Below are 21,733 nucleotides of genomic sequence, written 5' to 3' on the forward strand. Positions count from 1 at the left end.
TCACTGGGTACCCTACAGTCCCAGAGGGGTACAGTGAATCTAATTGGATTTCAGATGCTGATGAAATCAAAACTACTAGTGGATACATTTTTACACTAGGAGGTGCAGCAGTGTCATGGAGATCGCGTAAGCAAACAATACTCACCAGATCAACTATGGAGGCTGAACTGGTGGCTCTTGACACTGCCACCATTGAAGCAGAATGGCTGCGGGAGCTACTCATGGAACTGCCCATGATAGAGAAGCCCGTTCCTGCAATATTTATAAACTGTGACAATCAGACAGTTATCATAAAGGTTAAAAGTTCAAAGGATAATTTAAAATCCTGAAGGCATGTGAAACGCAGAATCAAGTCAGTCAGGTCGCTGAAAAATTCAGGAGTGATTGCCCTTGATTATATAAACACATGTAAAAATCTGGCTGATCCTTTCACTAAAGGACTATCAAGAACAGTGATAGAATGTACATCAAGGGAAATGGGACTGAGACCCACATGAGTTTCTTGACAGTAGAAACCCTGTCCTTGTGATTGGAGATCCCATGAATTGGACAATGGGAATAACAAGCTGTTAATTAACTAGAGAGTATAAATTTCTGTTTATTTCCCGTTAGTAGATGATACTCTAAAATACTGCTTGGCCGGATGACTACAAGTTAGAATATGTCTTGTGACCAATTAAATTGGTAAGGCACCAACTCGCAGGGTAAGCCTATAAAAGACATACCTATATGGGCTTTGGTTGTGGTCGAAACCAATGAAGTATGGGTGAACTTCATAAAAGCTCATGGAAAGATTAGGAAGCTAGACCTTAAAGCTTCACCGCAGGCCTGGTTCCAGGCGGTCTAGTACTAACTTAACATTAAGATGAAACCCAATTACACAAAACTATCAATTCAAGGTGCGTCCATTGATTAGTTGTAAGAAGGTGAATTCTGAAGTGTAAGGTATAGCTCAACCCTTTATGGTCTATATCTCAAAGTTAGTATATAAAAAGACAAAAGGAGAACTAACGTAGGTCAAGACAACTTGGTGGGGATTGTTGGAAATATAGTGCAATGGAGCTTTATTGCAGTGAAATTTACACTATATTTTCCTAAGGAAATTGTCAAGATGGTACTGTCAAATGTAAATGGAATACAATGTCTGAAACCTTTTTTCGGTACAGTTTGGCTGTCAACATTCAGAAACAGAGTTTCAGGTCTGTGCAAACGGGTGAGTCGAGGTCTGACCCTGGTGTCAACTGATCCCGTTTCTGGCCGGACTGAATTCTGGTACGTTTGATGGATACAAAGTGAAGTCCATCTCATCAACGGCACCACGGCTGCCGCACGAATTCTCCGGTGGATAAACTTGCACAAGTAGTCGCCGCAGGAGGAGGAGTGCGTGGGAGAAACTCTAGGGGGCGGATCCTGAAGTTTAGGCACTTTGTTGGTTTAGGGTTGACTGCTGATTCGTGCCCATAAAGGGGATACGTCCCAGATTGGAAGACACACAGAAAAAGCATTCACCTGAGTTCTTCTCTGTTTCGCCGCCGGAGCCTCGCCATCCCTTTCCTGTTGTGCTGCAGGACGGGGAGAGTAGTAATCTCTGTTCCTTCTCCGGCTTGCTGACCTGCACGGGTGCCAGAGCAATCAAGGTTCTGGGAAGTGCCGCTGCACGCTGCTCACCGATCTGCATCGCCACTTCCGCTTCTCGAGCTTCGTCAGGCTTCCACTTCAACACTGCGTTTCAGTCAAGGTAACATTCAGTTAACTATCCCAGTGTTTTGCTGGCTTCCTGCCATGTTCAAGAATAGATTGATTTGGTTACTAGCATTGCTAGTTGAGTTCTGCTACCTTGTGATACATGTAGTGGATTATAGATTGCTTCAGATTGACATCTTAAGTTGGTTAATTCAAAATGCAGTTAACTTGATCATAGTTAATTTACCGAATTGTTTAACAGAGCGTGTGTTTTTTCTGTCCCGTTGCAACGCACGCACTCTTTTGCTAGTATCTTTCCTTAATAATAAACCAGCGATTGTTTCTGGTCGTTCGTCGATGGCATTTTGCAGAAAAGACCCTCCCTTTCTGAGAAATAAACCCGCAGTCCTATTTTAAGTGTGTTCCTGATAAGATAACGTTTCGTTTTTTTGCAAAAAAAAATCCTGCAACCACCGGCCACCTCCGCCACTTATGCATTGCCTGCCTCCACCGAGCCGCTGCTGCGGAGCTCCATTCCCAGCAACCGAGCTCCCCTGTGCTCGTCGGCCAGAAGCCGTGGTGAGGCGCTCGTGGCCAGCAGCCGCGATGAGGCGCTCGCCATCCGGCAGCCATGGCGCCACTGCAGAGTTAATGAGCTATCTTCCCTCTTCCTCGCGTCGGCTCGAGGTGGGTGGAGCAGATCGGCGCCCATGACCTCCACCACGGCTCCGTCAACGCGCTCCACTGCCTGCTTGCCGGCACCAGCCTCCGCCTGTCCCTGCACATGGACGCTGTCGAGTTTGCGACAAGGAGCCATGGCGCCGCTGCAGAGCTATCTTCCCTCTTCCTCTTGTGCAGAATAGTCCCACCTTGCCCTCTTCCATTAAATCCTCCCAATTTAAATATGCTTTTATGTTTTCTCCGTATCAAGGAGTCATAGCCAAGGGTGTGAGAGCTAAAGCGTGCAAGGAATAAGGAAGGGAATGAACTAAGTGACTATGGCAAAGAAATAAGGACGGAAATTAACTAAGGAAGGGAAGGAATTGAGTGACTCTCGCAGAGAAATAAGGAAGAAAATTAACCAAGGAAAGGAAGGAATTGAGGGACTGAAGGAAATCTTCATCATCTTCTAAATCAAAGGAAGGAAGGAGGAACAATGAAATCTCTAACAAAAAAAGGAAGGAAAGCCTCTCATTGAGAGATGTTCAATTCTGACTTTGAGAGAAAACACCGTTCAAATCTGGCAGAGAAAGTAAAGGAAGGAAAGCCTCTCATTGGGATGGACATAGCAAAAATTAGCAACTGAGAATGCACAATCAAAAAAAAGAGGAACATTCATGAGCATGCACAAAGGAGAAACACATCATGGAAGTTGGATTCAGTAATAAAACACAGCGTACCTCTCTAATTTGTTCCATATAATCAGCAAAACAAACTTTTTTTCTCCTATGTAACAACAGATTACCACCAAGATATCTTCCCGGCTACATCCTTTCTCCTGCCCATCTACTACACTGTCGATGTTGCCCCCTAGATCACATGAGAATAGATCAGGATTGATAGAAAAGTGCTCTCTCTGTGGATCAGCATGCATCCACTGTGTTCTTGAGCATGGAAGCAGCTCCTGGCACTTCATCATGCATAGGTACGTTTTTGCGCCTTGAATCTACAAATTTTAGACCCTCTTATCATACAGAGGAGATAAGATTAAAACAAACAAAGAGTTTAATCTATGACATGCAAATTACAGAAATAGCTCTGGGAGTGATGACCGTGGGCGTGCAAATTAATCCTTCAGAATTACATTATAATTCTCGGAGTGATGATCGCGGGCGTGTGCCACACAAGTGGCCATGCGCATTAGCAAAATCAATTTCAAACATGCCTCATGTAAACATATAGCAAGGAGCGGCCTCATGTTTCGAACATGCCGTATGTATATGCATGTGCTTTAGTGCTTCATTATAGTACAAGATTTCTTCAGGTTTTGTACAGTAGTTCCAAGGGGAGACAATAATCAATTATAGTTAAGGCGATTTTCCACAAGGTACATTTTTCCAAGAAAAAGTTGCATTTTTATTTTACTGATTATCTAAGATTTATATATTCTCAGCTATATTCCAAGTTACGTGTTTTGTTTTGTCATCTCAGCATTTTTTTTACCTTTTTTTGTCGTCTCAGCATTTTATACTAACGGCTGACACCGAGGTGAAGCCTCTGAATTTGTTTTAACAGTTTGTATGTATTATATAAGAAGCATTACAATGATATAATAGTATTCTATGTAAAATGCAGTTGTATTACCATCCATGCTTGTCGTCTAATAAATGAGTGATTGTAAAGGTACAGCTGGTTTGATACTCATTGTTCATTGTTCTAAGGTATGTCTCAGTTTTAGAATGGTAGCCTGTAGAAAATATAATTGTGTATTCAGTTTCAAAGTATAGTTTTGCATGATTTTCATAATTTCTATGAATTCAAACTGTTAACTGGTAGTTTTATACTCAAATAAAGATATATATAAATACAAATTAGTTGCTGGTTATTCCTCCATGATTTAGTTTTCCAGTTCAATGTAGTCTTGCGCTCGTGGGATTGAAAACTAAGAATGGAAAAGTGAAGCTGCACGTCAAACTACACTACGTGCATATGTGCATACACTCTGCCCCTCCTCTGTTTCTACCACTTTGAGTTGCAGAAAAGGGAAATTACACGCAGATGAAATAGCGTATGGGGTAGCACTAGAAATAGCATATGGGGGTAGCACTAACCTCTGCCTCTGAGCTTGCATCGAGTTCCAAACTTGAAACGAGTCTACATGAGCCCCTGCTGTATCTCGAGGTACCCGTTGACCGCCCCCGCGCGCGATGTTGTTCGGCAGGGAACAACAGCATGGAGCAGCTGCCACAACTTAGGCACGCCGGACGCAAACGGTGCTACACAACATAGCTCTCGCCCTGCCGCCGGCGACGGCGACGGCCTCGGACGGCAGACCGCATCTCACCTTGTGTGAATTGTCTCTGAGCTTGAACTGAGGAGAACATAGGCAAGGGAGCAGCTGCCACAGTTTAGTCCCGGGATTGGACGCGCCGGATGCGGGCCTTGCTACCGCAACGTGTCCCTACTTGCCGCCGGCATCGGTGAGGGCCCCGGACGGTGGTCTGCATCTCACGGCCTCACCTTGTGGCCTTGTGGGAAACGCCTCATGGAGCTTGAACTGAGGCAGCTAGAAGAGTCCAGGAGATAAGTTAAGGGAAATAAGTAAAACAAAATAGCACTGTTTCAGTGATGGGGCTGATCAGAACACGTGTTGGTCGCCAGATGCCACACATGCATAAAAGAGGACATGCACGCCGCATTTACCGCATGAATTGGCTAAAATGGAACTGTGTGCTAATTGGCTCTAATTAAATAGATTTATGTGTTGGCTTATGAAAATTAGCTGGAGAGGGGCACGCATGCATTTATTTGGGCAATTTCGGATCTTCTTCCGTCCTTGCAATGTGGGGCAAGATATTTGGGGACACAATGCATACTTTTTTTTTATTAGCTTTGTGTGCATACCCTTTTTAGTTAACTTTTGTGCATGCCCTTTTTAATTAACTTTGTTTATTAATTATTCGGGCGCACTTTAATTAGTAATCTGACAATGTCCGTCGGGTACGAACAAATGACAAATCAAACATTTTTATGGTGAATTTAGTGACCCGAGGGAGATAATTTTAGTTAGCAAGCATGCTAACTTCATGTTTCAATTTATTTTTGACAGAGAATTGCCTTGTGTGTCTAACTTGCCATCCTTGTGTCAAGAATTGCTATCGAAAATGTTCGATGTGCCATGTGCTCATACCTGACATCAGGTACTTATCATTTATGTTAATTTATTCATGTATTGTGCTATCGAAAGTATGGTATAGAAATTATACCAAAAGTATTGTATCTATAGTATGGTTCTTAATTCATCGAGGCATCTGCCTCCCTGCGGCATGATAGATGTTTTGATGAGCAGGTCAATTATTACTCTTGTTGCAACGCACGGGCATATGTCCTACTGTATATATACTCCCGTTGAACACGTGTTACTGTACATACCACCGTAAACGTTTCTTACCACCGTAAATTTCGTCCGTAACAGTTTGGTCCGTCGTCTTCCGTATATGTCGCTATGTTTCGTCCGTCCGTGTCATATAATCGCTGGACTGGGCCGTTTTATCTGTCCCCTGTCATCCGCATGGGCTGAACTGGGCCTGGTCCACACTCTTCTCTGAGAAAAAACAGATGCAAAAAATGTGTGCTGTGAGTTTCAAACTCACGACCAGCCGACCAGGCCCTCCAGGCTGGACAGGCGCAGCCAACTCGGTTTGTCTGCTTCGGCCGTAAACAAGGTTGCTACCTGAATATTAGTCCCACCTCGCTCCTTTGCACACGATCCTATCGACTTTTATATGTGAACGACCTTGCCGAAGTCAGCGAACAGACGACGAAGACCGAACAAAGGAATTAGCCCCCGAAAAGTGGGAAGAAAGCGCAAACATTTGCAGCGGGATCCCAAATTAACCTGGGAATAGCATAGTCGGAATCAGGCCATGGCACTTGAAGCAACGACAGCATACTGCATTCATATATCATCTCTGAAGAGGCCGGCCAGGTTCTGTGCACGGGTGCGAGGAGAGAGAGCCTGAGACAGAGAGACAAAAAACATATGTGTGTGGCAGAACGCGTGATTCATAATTGTTTTTTTTGAACTTTGCCAATTGTCTGCATTTTCCGGATGTACCGTATTATACATATCTAACGTACATAATGAACTCTTTATAGGTCAATGTTGTGTCATATGCCCACTTAAAATTTTATGCTGGGTCCACTTATTTTAGCTCAAAGGTGATATGAGAGCCCACACCCGCATGTTCTTATATATGTGTGTGTGTGGGCGCGCGCTCTGGAAGATAAATATGATCATGATAATTTAATTTATTGTTTAGAAGTACAATATTTAAACTCAAGAAAATAGGTATATATGTTTTTGTGTAGTTTTATTATCTGAGTTAAGTAATAAATATTAACCTTCCTTTAAAGAAGCTTGTTGCCTTGCTTTCATAATTAAATGGAGTAACTAAATCGGTAATGATGGACTAGACCAAGTGTGCGCGATGAATGCCATTGTGCTAGCTACTTTGAACTAGCTACCTTTTTTTGGACAAATAGCAACCTTTTTAAAATGAGTTTAGTTACTACTACCTTCGTCATGATTTACAGGTCCTCTTCGTATATAGTGTCAAATTTTGAAAATAGATCTAAGTACTAAAATATTAATGCATGTCATAAAAAATTATATCAATGAAAACTATGTTCAAATACGAATTCAATGCTATAATTTTTGTGACATGCATTGACATAGTGTTAGTTAATTATATGGCCAAAATTTGACACAAATACACGATATTGAGCCGACGGGTCTTGAGATTGTTGAACTCATCACAAGCGTCTCACTATCGACGCGAGCATCACCATCCACTGAAATAATATTTCGCCTTTGTGCGACTTGAAAGCGTCAAACATGGGTTTTAATTCCTGCTGGTATTGGGGTACCACTGTCTCTTACCATCCAACTAGAGGTTTGTTCTCAGGGTTAAAGCAAAACTGACCAATCCATGTATGGCCACACATATATACATGCACTGCAGTAATGAACATTAAAGCAGGATATGTATTTCTTCTCTACCTCAACATGCGCCTCCATGCCCTCGCCATGCTACGTTGATGGGTCTTTTGATGGACACATCAACTTTCTCTCCAATTGCAACACACCTGCACTTTTGCTATAAAAAAATCTTCCAAACCAAACAAACAACTATCTCTAAAAAAATCCAATGTAGTAATAATCCATTCCCATTCAAAAGTTAGATTAGTTATTAAAATCTTGAATAGTATAGAAGATTCCAACGTCTGTACATCCAATTAAAAATAAATACACCACTCCTCTTCCACACGATGATAGTGCTAAGCTGAAGGAGGCGCCATCAAAGGATACAACTACAACTTTCTTAACTCTACTCCATAGTGGAGACACCAACAGTCGTTTTTCTAATTACCAGCACCAAGCATGTGTTCTTTTATGATAATGTTTGGCTTCAAAACATGTTCCAATTCTAATAAAAAAATTCAGTTTCTTAAAAAGTAAAGAAAAACTCATGTTTTCTAGAAAAGCAAAACATAAAACTGATTGACAGACACTACTCTTCCAACAGACGAAGTAGTTAGGCTGGTTTCTTCACGTCCAAACCTCATGCTCCGAACAACAATAAGAGTGTAACCTTATAACTAATATTTATTAGAATTTGATCTAATAAATGACACATGATGGCACAATTTTGCCCGTTGCAAAGCACAGGCATTTGTACTAGTATAAACAAATACAGAATGCAATAAAAGACTAGTGCTATGCATTGTTTATTTAAGAAATGTGTTGATGCATACTAATACAAGAAGTGCGATAAGCAAAAAATGGGAATATTTGACATGTCCCGTCCAAGGGCAAGCTGCGAGCTGGTATTTAAAACAGGTATTTCACTCGTTATCAGAGACCACCTGGGGATTCCATTGCACGACGTAGCTTCCTGCCTCCTTGGGTGTTGTATCATGTGTCCGGCTATCGTACTGCCGGATAGCGCTTCCAGAGAGTAAAGTCCTGAAAGAGAGAGGATGATAAAGGTAGTAAGCCCCTAGGGCGGTTGATCCGCATTGTGGGACGTGCCGTGATCGTGCCCCCGCCGACACCCATGGTATTTTCAATGCGTAATTATGTACGCGCAGGATGGATTTTGCCGTTTTACTGAGACTATGGCGGGGGCCGAATTGCTAGGCGAGCTCTGAACGTGCCAGGCGATCCTGTTGCAAGTTACTCCGGACGCGCTTGACGGTGTCCGGGGGCTTGATCGCCGAACTGGTGGATTGCCTCAAAAGGCTGCTTTATGCTTCTGCTGCGAGGGCCGCAGTGTGCTCCTCCGTACGGAGCGAGCGTTTTGTGTTTTCATTGACTGTGATGACCCCCCTAGGTCCTGGCATCTTGAGCTTGAGGCGTAATGCGGTACCGCATTGAATCTTGCAAATGCGGTGCACCCGAGCAGTGCATGATAGCCGCTGTGGAACGGGACGACATCGAAGATTAACTCCTCGCTTCGGAAGTTGTCCGGAGATCCGAAGACCACTTCCAGTGTGATTGAGCCCGTGCAATGGGCCTCTACACCTGGGATGACGCCTTTAAAGGTCGTTTTGGTGGGTTTGATCCTCGAGGGGTCTAACCCATTTTGCGCACTGTATCCTGATAAAGCAGGTTCAGGCTGCTGCCGCCGTCCATAAGGACTCGAGTGAGGTGAAAATCTATCTATGATTGGGTCTAAGACCAATGCGGCAGATCCGCCATGACGGATACTAGTGGGGTGGTCCCTGCGATCAAAGGTGATCGGACAAGAGGACCATGGGTTGAACTTTGGGGCGGCGGGCTCCATCACATATACATCCCTTAGTGCACGCTTCCATTCCATCTTGGGAATGTGGGTTGCGTATATCATGTTCACCGTCCTTACTTGTGGGGGGAACCTCTTCTGTCCTCCCGTGTTCGGCGGTCGGGGCTCCTCCTCGTTATCGCTGTGCAGCCCTTGTCCTTGTTTTCGGCGTTTAGTTTGCCGGCCTGCTTGAACACCCAGCATTCTCTATTGGAATGATTGGCTGGTTTGTCGGGGGTGCCGTGTATTTGGCACGAGCGATCGAGTATGCGGTCCAGACTGGACGGGCCCGGATTGCTTCTTTTGAATGGCTTTTTCCACTGACCGGGTTTAGAGCCTCTGAATCCGGCATTGACTGCCGTATCCTCGACGTTATCGCCGTTATTGCGGCGCTTATGTTTGCTGCGACGTGACCTGCCGTTGCTATCCTTGGTATCCGAAGTGTCAAGGTTCCTTGATATGTTGTTGCTGCGAGCCAGCCTGCTATCTTCTCCCGCGTAAAAGCGGGTCATGAGTGTCGTCAGGGCTGCCATGGATTTCGGCTTTTCCTGGCCGAGGTGTCGGGCAAGCCACTCGTCATGGATGTTGTGCTTAAATGCCGCTAAGGCCTCTGCATCCAAACGGTCGACAATTTGATTCTTCTTGGTTAGGAACCGTGTCCAGAATTGCCTGGCCGATTCCCCTGGCTGCTGAATTATGTGGCTCAAGTCATCGGCATCTGGTGGTCGCACATAAGTGCCCTAGAAGTTGTTGAGGAATCCGCCTTCCAGATCCTCCCAACAGCCAACGGAGTCTGCTGGCAAGCTATTTAGCCAATGCCGAGCTGGTCCTTTAAGCTTTAGCGGGAGGTACTTGATGGCATGTAGATCATCGCCGCGAGCCATGTGGATGTGGAGGAGGAAGTCCTCGATCCATATCGCGGGATCTGTTGTACCATCATATGATTCGATGTTTACGGGTTTAAAACCCTCTGGGAATTCATGATCCATTACTTCGTCAGTGAAGCATAGGGGGTGGGCGGCGCCTCTGTGCTGGGCTATATCGCGGCGTAGCTCTTATGAGTCTTGTCTGCTATATTCGGCCCGACCAGATTTACTTTTACTGTATCCGGCGTGACGGTCACTGTCCCGCGTAGGGGCGCGCCCTCGTGATCCATAGATTGATCTTGCGTGTTTTGCCCTATCTTCCAATACGTCTCGCAGGTCTCGCGTGTTTCCCGGTGCCTTGGTATGTTTGTTTGAGTGGCGGCGGGGTGCGGGCTGAACTTCTGGATCAAGTGCCTCTCTGTCTCGGCCACGGGGTGGCCGATGAGCTACGTCGTACGCTGGTGATGTAGGTTTTAATGCTTCCTCCTCAAGTCGGGGTAACAACCTATGCTTTGGGCGACCCTTGGAGGGGCGTTTGAGTTTGTATTCCTCGGCCGCAAGGACTTCAGTCTATCTATCTGCTAGCAAGTCCTGATCAGCTCGAAGTTGTTGCTGTTTTTTCTTCAAGCTATTTGCTGTGGCTATAAGCCGGCGCTTGAAGTGCTGCTGCTCGACGGCATCCTCAGGTACGACAAATTCTTCATCTTCGAGGCTCACTTCATCTTCAGAGGGAGGCATGTAATTGTCCTCCTCTCCCTCTGCCGCTCGTTCCGGAGGGCTGGCTTGTTCATCCTCCTACTCTGGATCCTGCTGGAGGGGATTGTCATCGTCTTCGGCACTATCCGGAGTACTGTTATCTCCTGTGCCGGTATCACCGCTTTTGCTGTGGCGAGACTTAGAGCGGCGCGGCTGACGTCGGTGCTTAGGTTGCTTCTTGGAGGGGTCATCCTCCGCTGTCTTGTCGCCATTGCCTTCTTTGAGTGTATCCACCATGTATATATCATATGATGAGGTGGCGGTCCAGTGCCTCGTGGGCAGTGGTTCCTGTTCTTCTCCTTCATCGTTGTCCATACCATCAATGTCTTCGGAGTTGAAGTCGAGCATGTTGGTTAAATCATCGACATTGGCTACTAAGTGGGTGGTGGGTGGGGCATGAATTTCTTCGTCGTCTGCATCCCATTCTAGCCGAACATAGTTCGGCCAAGATTCTCCTGACAAAGAGAGAGACCTTAACGAGTTTAGTACATCGCCGAAGGGCGAGTGCTGAAAGATATCCGCGGAGGTAAACTCCATGACCGGCGCCCAGTCGGATTCGACAGGCACGGGTGTAGGCGGTTCAAAGTCCGTGGCCGGAGGAGCGTCTATAAGTTTGGCATCACGGCTCCCGTGAGGGGTAGGGTCAGTATCCGGCTCAATCGCCGATGAGACTGCGGCCTCCATGGCGGGGTCTATCCACCCGTCCTCGGATGGTGCAATCTGTTCCGGATTGAAGGCCGGAGTTGTTGCTGGTGCGATCCCCTGAACACCGTCCGACGACAGAGCTAAATCGTGCTCGTCGTGATCGTGCGGCGCACCTGGCATGGGCTCGAATCCATCAAAGATCAAGTCTCTGCGGATATCGGCCGTGTAGTTCAAGTTTCCGAACCTGACCTGGTGGCCAGGGGGTAGCTCTCGATCTGCTCCAGATGGCCAAGTGAGTTGGCCCGCAGTGCGAAGCCACCGAATACGAAGATCTGTCCGGGAAGGAAAACCTCACCCTGGACCGCATCGCTACCGATGATCGAAGGAGCCATCAGGCCTTATGGTGACGACACAGTGGACCTCTCAATGAAAGCACCAATGTCGGTGTCAAAACCGGCGGATCTCGGGTAGGGGGTCCCAAACTGTGCGTCTAAGGCGGATGGTAACAGAAGGCAGGGGACACAATGTTTACCCAGGTTCGGGCCCTCTCTAGGGAGGTAATACCCTACTTCCTACTTGATTGATCTTGGTGATATGAGTAGTACAGGAGTTGATCTACCACGAGATCATATGGGCTAAAACCCTAGAAGCTGGCCTATGGTATGATTGTTGTTGTCCTACGGACTAAACCCTCCTGTTTATATAGACACCGTATGGGGCTAGAGTTACATAGTCTGTTACAATGGGAGGAGATCTACATATCTGTATCGCCAAGCTTGCCTTCCACGCCAAGGAGAGTCCCATCCGAACACGAGACGAAGTCTTCAATCTTGTATCTTCATAGTCCAACAGTCCGGCTGTCAAAAAAAAAAACAATTATGAATCACAAATTCACAATTGTTGTAAAGATTTTCTATCTCTCACTTGCGTTGCAGCCTTGGTCTTCTTCACATCAAATGCAGATGGAAGGATCGGAGTTGGTGTAGGCGCAGGAGGAGCAGAGGGATTTGGTTCAATAACCTCAGGCACAACTGATGCAGTTGCCCTGATTTCTTCAGTTTCTTCAGGCGCACCACTAGTGGATGCCCTGGCAATTTCTTCAGCAGCTGGAATGCAGTCATTAGCCCTAATGCTTTGAGTTTCTTCAGTAGCCTGATTGTCATCAGCGGTGCTGGCATTTTCTTCAGTCGGCTGAGCAGATGCCTCAGCCTGAGGATTTTCTTGTTGCGTTGGGGCTGCAACATTGGAAGTGAACTTTTCATTCAAATTCACAAACCGGACTTTGGCTCCAAGCCAGTCAGCGCGGCATATGTCAAATTCATCACTGAGTTTCTTGATCTCAGATTGAATATTGACAAGTTCATCAGTTGTCATAGAGACAACATGTTTCTTCAGGTAGCGCTTCTTCTTGTACTGCGCTTTCTTGATCTGCCTGGCATTTTCAAATTTCCATTTTTCTTCTTGAATTAAGGCAGTCCGCATATGACTTTGGCCAGGAGTCAGCTTGAAATCAGGCATAGGAGTGTTTGGGTCCTTGTGCCAGAGATTGATGTAATCAAGGATCACTTTCAGATCCAAAAGCAGAGGCACATTTGTGCCCTTGGCTCTAGAGGCCCTGAGCTGCCTGTCTCTAATGATTTCGGCAAGTTCCTCATCACTAGCTTCGTCTTCATCAAACGGCACTTGGAAGGCGACCTGCTTCTTGTGAATCCTTGGGCGAGAACCTCGTCCAGCAGTAGCCTTTTTCTTAAGCAGAGAGGGGCCTGTTGAGGAATTTGGTGCAACTGAGGAACTGGCAGAAGCTCCTGAGGCAATAGAGATTCCTGTTGTCCTTTGGCACGTGGCGAGATGCACAGGTGCTGAGGATTTGGTCAGAGCAGCTGAGGACTTTTGCGGAGGAGCTGAGGACTTTGGAGGAACCACGTCGCAAAATTTTCGTATGTACATGATTTGTCGTCCACACTACTACCTGGGCCTTGACCTGAAGCGTTGCCACTTGGGCCTCGAACTCAACCCGCAGACCATATAGGAATCAGCCCCGAAGAGAAAGAAAAAGCCACACCATCGCCTGGCTCTGCCAATCTGCCGCTGCTTTTCCCTCTCTTATTGATCTCTCTCGCCCCTCGTCGCATAATCCCACATCGCTACTTTACAGTTAATGTCATCGATTCATATACGCGTGCCTTGGTGATTCAACAAGAGGCAACAGAAATCAAGGGAGGAACGAACCGAACCGAACCCAGAGGAGAGACAGAGCAGGCTTGGGGTGGCAATGCACCTCGGCGGCGGTGCCATGACCTGCTGGCCAAATGGAAAGGAGACGGACGGGACTGGGAGGGGATCGTGGGTTAGGTGGGCTTCCTGTGAGGTTAGTCTCAGGCCGTGGCTAGCTGGGTCGGTGACACAATTCCTCAAAAATATACGTGGTCAATTCAAATTACGTGGTTGGACTTTCTTATTTCAACTATCTCCATCCTAAAGTACCTTCTTATTTCAACTAACCCTAAAAAACCTTCTTATTTCAACTTCCCTTTTTATTGATTTGAACTTTGCCAGGAGCATTTTTTCGAAAATCTATGTCCTTTTTTATATTATATTTTCCACCGAGTCAAAGATCCTTGAATGATATATATATTGCATGGTCTCTTCAAGTTGCTTTGTATTTCCCTCTAACGTCACTGTAGAGTGTACATACATCTATGGTGTTGATGAAAAAATTAACATTTTGGATTAGTATATTTACTTAATTCTCAAGAGCTAAACGAGAATATGTTCATAAAAACACTTAATTTAAGCAGGCTACAGAGTTTAGCAGGCTTGATCTAACTTCGGCTAGAAAAAAATAACCACATAATTTTGGTTCAAATCCAGACTCTACAATAAATCCCGACTCTTCGCTCCGGAGCGTGACGTGCATGATCAATCCATCTAAGCCAAATAGGAGAACACAAAGTACCGTCCAATTTCAAAAGAAATAAACCACGAAGATATTACAACTCAATAAGTTAGATATCAATTTTAACTGAGAAGTCTAGGTATTTCTCAGAAAAGATACAACAGCAAAAATTATCTCGCTCTCCACAACAACGGCACTGTGCTGGCCGCACATGAAAAAATGAGATTAAAAAAAACAAGACCCGTAGATATATAAAGTGGCAAAAGGACCCATGAAGTAAGTTCTACCACATTTTTCGTCCGGTGCAACGCACGGGCATTTGTACTAGATTGAGAGGAAAAAATATTGATAACCACGCATGCACAACTCTAAAAAACCTCGCGCGGAAAAGCAACATTTTTCTCATCTTATGCTGACCGATTGTGTGCGTGCGAGCGCGCGCATGTGTGTGTGAGAGAGAAAGAGACGCCTTACGACTGACCATATTCAAATGCGTTTTCGTTGTGTGAGCATTGAGACCACCATCGGGAACACAAATGTGATGCCATTTTAAAATAAAGAACGTCTACCTATCAGGGTCTCGAGTCGTGGTTATTGGGTTAAGAGCGTGTTGGAAATATAGTGCAATGGAGCTTTATTGCAGTGACATTTACACTATATTTTCCTAAGGAAATTATCATGATGGTACTGTCAGATGTAAATGGAATACAATGTCTGAAACCTTGTTTCAGTACAGTTTGGCTGTCAACATTCAGAAAATAGAGTTTCAGGTTTGTGCAAACGGATGAGTCGAGGTTTGACCCTGGTGTCAACTGATCCCGTTTCTGGCCGGACTGAATTCTGGTACGTTTGATTGATACAAAGTGAAGTCCATCTCATCAACGGTACCACGGCTGCCGCACGAATTCTCCGGTGGATAAACTTGCACAAGTAGTCGCCACAGGAGGAGGAGTGTGTGGGAGAAACTCCAGGGGGCGGATCCTGAAGTTTAGGCAGTCCGTTGGTTTAGGGTTGATTGCTGATTCGTGCCTATAAAAGGGAGACGTCCCAGATTGGAAGACACACAGAAAAAGCATTCACCTGAGTTCTTCTCTGTTTTGCCGTCGGAGCATCGCCATCCCTTTCCTGTTGTGCCGCAGGACGGGGAGAGCAGTAATCTCCGTTCCTTCTCCGGCTTGCTGACCTGCACGGGTGCCGGAGCAATCAAGGTTCTGGGAAGTGCCGCTGCATGCTGCTCGCCGATCTGCATCGCCACTTCCGCTTCTCGAGCTTCGTCACGCTTCCACTTCAACACCGCGTTTCAGTCAAGGTAACATTCTGTTAACTATCCTAGTGTTTTGCTGGCTTCCTGCCATGTTCAAGAATAGATTGATTTGGTTACTAGCATTGCTAGTTGAGTTCTGCTATCTTGTGATACTTGTAGTGGATTATAGATTGCTTCAGATTGACATCTTAAGTTGGTTAATTCAAAATGCAGTTAACTTGATCATAGTTAATTTACCGAATTGTTTAACCTTCCAGAACCTTGATTCGATCGATATGGCTGGACCTACCGATTTGCTGAAACCTGAACGTTTTGGGGGTGAGAACTTTAAGAGATGGCAAACCAGAGTTAAATTCTGGCCGATGAGTATGAATCTATGGTGGGTGATATCCCCACACCTTCCACTCATGCAAGAACAACAGCGTGAGATTGAGGTGTCTAGTGACACAACTCTGGGATGCCTTCTCTCCCTCTTGACGGATCAGCTTTGTGACATATACATGAGCTATACCAGCCCCTCTGAATTTTGGGAAGCCCTCATACGCAAGTACGAAGAAGCTGATGCAGGGTGTGAATTGTACGTCAATGAATTGTATCATGACTTCCACATGGTTGATAGCCGTTCGGTCGTCGAACAATCTCATGAGCCTCAGCTTCTGGTGGGGGAACTGGGACACTTTGGCTCAGTCTTGCCTGACAAATTTGTGGTTGGGGGCATTATTGCCAAGCTTCCTCTAGGATGGAGGGGCTTTGCCACAAGCCTCAAGCATCGTAGGGAAGCAATGACCGTGGAGGGTCTGATTGCTACTCTGGATGTTGAGGAGAAAGTAAGGGCCAAAGATGTTCCACAACCTTCCACCCAGGATACCTCAACTGCAAACTTGGTTGATTGTGGGGCTGGCGGCTCGAAGAACATCAAGAACAAAGGGAAAGGAGCAAAACAAACTACTGGCTTTAAAAAGAAGAAGAAAACTAAAGGAGACTTCAACTGCTTTGTGTGCGGTGAGGCTGGCCACATGGCAAGGAAGTGCCGCATGCGTAAAGGCAAGAAGGTTAATCAGCAAACCGTGAATGTGACTGTTGGCGAGCCAGGAGAAGGATCTGGGTATGAACCTACTGTCCTTATCACGTCTCAAATCACCGATTGGTGGTTAGATACTGGCGCTAATGTTCATGTTTGTGCTGATTATAATTTGTTTTCATCTTACCAGACTTGCAGCAGTTCCACCGTCATAATGGGGAATGGAACTCAGGCAGCTGTGCAAGGAGTAGGAAGAGTGGAGCTAAAACTCTCATCGGGGAAGACTCTCCTACTGAAGAATGTAAAGCATGCCCCATTAATAAATAGGAACCAACTTAGTGGTTCTCTGCTATGTCGTGATGGTCTAAAGTTAGTGTTTGAGTCAAATAAATTTGTAATTTCCAAATTTGGTCAGTTCATAGGAAAAGGCTACAACAGCGGAGGCCTGTTCTGCTTGTCTGTGTTAGAGGATCTTAATCTTCTAAACACCATTTCATGTTCTTCGTTTAACGAATATTGTATGAGAGATGCATCTGTTTGGCACTCCCGGTTGTGTCATATAAATTTCGATCGTCTTATTCGGTTGTGCAAACTTGACTTAATACCTAACCTGTCTATAGTTAAAGGATCTAAGTGTCAGGCCTGTGTTCAAGCCAAACAGCCAAGAAAACATTTCAAATCTGTTGGTGAAAAGGGCCTAGAACCTCTGATCTAATTCATTCTGACTTATGTGAAATGAATGGAGTGTTAACCAGGGCAGGGAAAAAGTACATGATGACATTGATAGATGATGCAACTAAATGGTGTTATTTGTTCTTAGTAAAAATGAAAGATGAGGCACTAGAGTGTTTTAAAATCTACAAGGCAGAAGTAGAGACTCAATTGAACAAGAAAATCAAACGACTAAGATCTGATAGAGGAGGGGAATACCTTTCAAAAGAATTCTCTGATTTCTGTGCTGAAGATGGTATTATACATGAAACGACTGCTCCTTACTCACCTCAGTCCAATGGAGTGGCAGAGAGGAAAAACCGAACGCTTACTGACCTGGTAAATGCCATGTTGGACAGCTCAGGTCTACCTAAGTCATGGTGGGGGGAAGGAGTGTTAGCATCATGTTATGTACTAAATAGAGTTCCCACATCAAAAGGAGAGATAACCCCGTATGAGGGATGGAAAGGCAGAAAACCCACACTCAGATTTCTGCGTGCTTGGGGCTGTTTAGCTAAGGTAAATGTACGTGCAGTCAAGAAACGTAAGTTAGGCCCAAAGATGGTTGATTGTGTGTTTCTTGGCTATGCAAAGAACTCTATTGCCTATAGGTTTCTAGTGATTAAATCGGGTGTAGCAGATGTTAATGTTAACACTGTAATTGAGTCATCCGATGCAACGTTCTTTGAAAACATCTTTCCAATGAAAAGGGACGAAACACCATCTGACAACCTGATTCCCTATCCTATACCTGAACCTGTAGTACCCTCTAAAACTCCAGATGCAGAAAACAACAGTGAAGAATGTGTTCCTAGGAGGAGCAAAAGACAAAGAAGAGAAAAATCATTTGGTAATGATTTTTTTGTATTTTTAGTGGATGATGAGCCAAGAACCCTTCTAGAAGCTTTTGCATCTCCGGATGCAGATTACTGGAAGGAGGCAGTCCAAAGCGAAATGGATTCAATCCTTGCTAATTGAACTTGGGAAATTTGTCCTCGTCCCACAGGTTGTAAGCCAGTGGGATGCAAATGGATTTTTAAAAGGAAACTAAGACCAGACGGCACAATAGAGAAATTTAAAGCTAGGATAGTGGCTAAGGGTTTTACCCAAAAAGAGGGAGAAGACTTCTTTGATACCTATTCCCCTGTGGCAAGACTGACTACAATTCGTGTGCTTGTTGCACTTGCTGCCTCATATAAATTTCTAATCCATCAAATGGATGTGAAGACAGCATGCCTAAATGGAGATCTAGAAGAGGAAATTTATATGCAGCAGCCTGATGGGTTTGTAGCTACAGGACTAGAGGACATGGTATGTAAATTAAAGAAATCCCTATATGGCCTAAGGCAAGCACCAAAACAGTGGCATGAGAAGTTTGATAAAACTCTCACGTCTGCAGGGTTCTTGGTGAATGATGCTGATAAATGTGTGTACTATAAATTTGGTGGGGGTGAAGGTGTAATTCTGTGTTTCTATGTGGATGATATACTAATATTTGGAACTAATATCAATGTGATCAATGACACTAAAAGTTACTTGTCACATACTTTCAATATGAAAGATTTGGGTGAAGCTGATGTTATTCTTAACATTAAAGTAACTAAAGGTGAGGATGGTATTACACTAAGTCAATCCCATTATGTGGAGAAAATTCTGAGCAGGTTCGGCTTCTCTGAATCTAAATCATCTCCAACACCATATGACCCAAGTCTTAAGCTTCGGAAAAATTGAGGACATGCAATTGATCAGTTAAGATATACACAAATGGTTGGTTCCCTAATGTACTTGGCTAGTGCAACTAGACCGGACATTTCGTATGCTGTCTGCAAACCTAGCGGGTTTAACTCTAATCCTGGAAATGACCATTGGGTTGCACTAGACCGAGTTATGAGATATTTAGTAGGCACATCTACTTATGGTCTACATTTCACTGGGTACCCTGCAGTCCCAGAGGGGTACAGTGATTCTAATTGGATTTCAGATGCCGATGAAATCAAAGCTACTAGTGGATACATTTTTACACTAGGAGGTGCAACAGTGTCATGGAGATCGCGTAAGCAAACGATACTCACCAGATCAACTATGGAGGCTGAACTGGTGGCTCTTGACACTGCCACCGTTGAAGCAGAATGGCTGCGGGAGCTGCTCATGGAACTGCCCATGATAGAGAAGCCCATTCCTGCAATATTGATAAACTGTGACAATCAGACAGTTATCATAAAGGTTAAAAGTTCAAAGGATAATTTAAAATCCTGAAGGCATGTGAAACGCAAAATCAAGTCAGTCAGGTCGCTGAAAAATTCAGGAGTGATTGCCCTTGATTATATAAACAAATGTAAAAATCTGGCTGATCCTTTCACTAAAGGACTATCAAGAACAGTGATAGAATGTACATCAAGGGAAATGGGACTGAGACCCACATGAGTTTCTTGACAGTAGAAACCCTGTCCTTGTGATTGGAGATCCCATGAATTGGACAATGGGAATAACAAGCTGTTAATTAACTAGAGAGTATAAATTTCTGTTTATTTCCCGTTAGTAGATGATACTCTAAAATACTGCTTGGCAGGATGACTACAAGTCAGAATATGTCTTGTGACCAATTAAATTGGTAAGGCACCAATCGCAGGGTAAGCCTATAAAAGACATACCTATATGGGCTTTGGTTGTGGTCGAAACCAATGAAGTATGGGTGAACTTCATAAAAGCTCATGGAATGATTAGGAAGCTAGACCTTAAAGCTTCACCGCAGGCCTGGTTCCAGGCGGTCTAGTACTAACTTAACATTAAGATGAAACCCAATTACACAAAACTATCAATTCAAGGTGCGTCCATTGATTAGTTGTCAGAAGGTGAATTCTGAAGTGTAAGGTATAGCTCAACCCTTTAGGGTCTATATCTCAAAGTTAGTATATAATAAGACAAAAGGAGAACTAACGTAGGTCAGACAACTTGGTGGGGATTGTTGGAAATATAGTGCAATGGAGCTTTATTGCAGTGAAATTTACACTATATTTTCCTAAGGAAATTGTCATGATGGTACTGTCAGATGTAAATGGAATATAATGTCTGAAACCTTGTTTCGATACAGTTTGGCTGTCAACATTCAGAAACAGAGTTTCAGGTCTGTGCAAACGGGTGAGTCGAGGTCTGACCCTGGTGTCAACTGATCCCGTTTCTGGCCGGACTAAATTCTGGTACGTTTGATTGATACAAAGTGAAGTCCATCTCATCAACGGTACCACTGCTGCCGCACGAATTCTCCGATGGATAAACTTGCACAAGTAGTCGCCGCAGGAGGAGGAGTGCGTGGGAGAAACTCCAGGGGGCGGATCCTGAAGTTTAGGCACTTCGTTGGTTTAGGGTTGATTGCTGATTCGTGCCTATAAAGGGGAGACGTCCCATATTGGAAGACACACAAAAAAAGCATTCACCTGAGTTCTTCTCTGTTTCGCCGCCGGAGCCTTGCCATCCCTTTCCTGTTGTGCTGCAGGACGGGGAGAGCAGTAATCTCCGTTCCTTCTCCGGCTTGCTGACCTGCACGGGTGCCGGAGCAATCAAGGTTCTGGGAAGGGCCGCTGCACGCTGCTCGCCGATCTGCATCGCCACTTCCGCTTCTCGAGCTTCGTTAGGCTTCCACTTCAACACTGCGTTTCAGTCAAGGTAACATTCAGTTAACTATCCCAGTGTTTTGCTGGCTTCCTACCATGTTCAAGAATAGATTGATTTGGTTACTAGCATTGCTAGTTGAGTTCTGCTATCTTGTGATACATGTAGTGGATTATAGATTGCTTCAGATTGACATCTTAAGTTGGTTAATTCAAAATGCAGTTAACTTGATAATAGTTAATTTACCGAATTGTTTAACAGAGCGTGTGTTTTTCTCTCTCCCGTTGCAACGCACGGACTCTTTTGCTAGTATGTATATATATATATATATATATATATATATATATATATATATATATATACATACCACCGTAAACGTTTCTTATACCACCGTAAATTTCGTCCGTAACAGTTTGGTCCGTCGTCTTCCGTATATGTCGCTATGTTTCGTCCGTCCGTGTCATACAATCGCTGGACTGGGCCGTTTTATCTGTCCCCTGTCATCCGCATGGGCTGAACTGGGCCTGGTCCACACTCTTCTTTGAGAAAAAAGAGATGCAAAAAATGTGTGCTGTGAGTTTCAAACTCACGACCAGCCGACCAGGCCCTCCAGGCTGGACAGGCGCAGCGAACTCGGTTTGTCTGCTTCGGCCGTAAACAAGGTTGCTACCTGAATATTAGTCCCACCTCGCTCCTTTGCACATGATCCTATCGACTTTTATATGTGAACGACCTTGCCAAAGTCAGCGAACAGACGACGAAGACCGAACAAAGGAA

The 21,733-nt window shown here is 44.8% G+C and overlaps 1 protein-coding gene across 1 annotated transcript; it reads left to right on the plus strand.

Annotated features, from left to right (window-relative positions):
- The first annotated feature begins 15,427 nt into the window (after positions 1–15,427).
- LOC119272883 lies at positions 15,428–17,214 on the plus strand. The gene is made up of 3 exons (XM_037554241.1): positions 15,428–15,660; positions 15,873–16,720; positions 16,827–17,214. The coding sequence occupies exons 1-3, from the start codon at positions 15,580–15,582 to the stop codon at positions 16,849–16,851; spliced, it is 954 nt and encodes a 317-aa protein (XP_037410138.1). The 5' UTR covers positions 15,428–15,579; the 3' UTR covers positions 16,852–17,214.
- Positions 17,215–21,733: the final 4,519 nt, after the last annotated feature.

The sequence above is a fragment of the Triticum dicoccoides genome, chromosome 3A (assembly GCF_002162155.2).
Source record: "Triticum dicoccoides isolate Atlit2015 ecotype Zavitan chromosome 3A, WEW_v2.0, whole genome shotgun sequence".
Lineage (NCBI taxonomy): Eukaryota > Viridiplantae > Streptophyta > Magnoliopsida > Poales > Poaceae > Triticum > Triticum dicoccoides.

Coding starts and splice junctions, on each gene's coding strand:
- LOC119272883 (XM_037554241.1), top strand. CDS start 15,580: ATGCTGCTCGCCGATCTGCATCGCCACTTCCGCTTCTCGAGCTTCGTC. Junction 15,661..15,872: donor AACACCGCGTTTCAGTCAAG/GTAACATTCTGT, acceptor TTAACCTTCCAG/AACCTTGATTCGATCGATAT. Junction 16,721..16,826: donor GAGCCAGGAGAAGGATCTGG/GTATGAACCTAC, acceptor TCATCTTACCAG/ACTTGCAGCAGTTCCACCGT.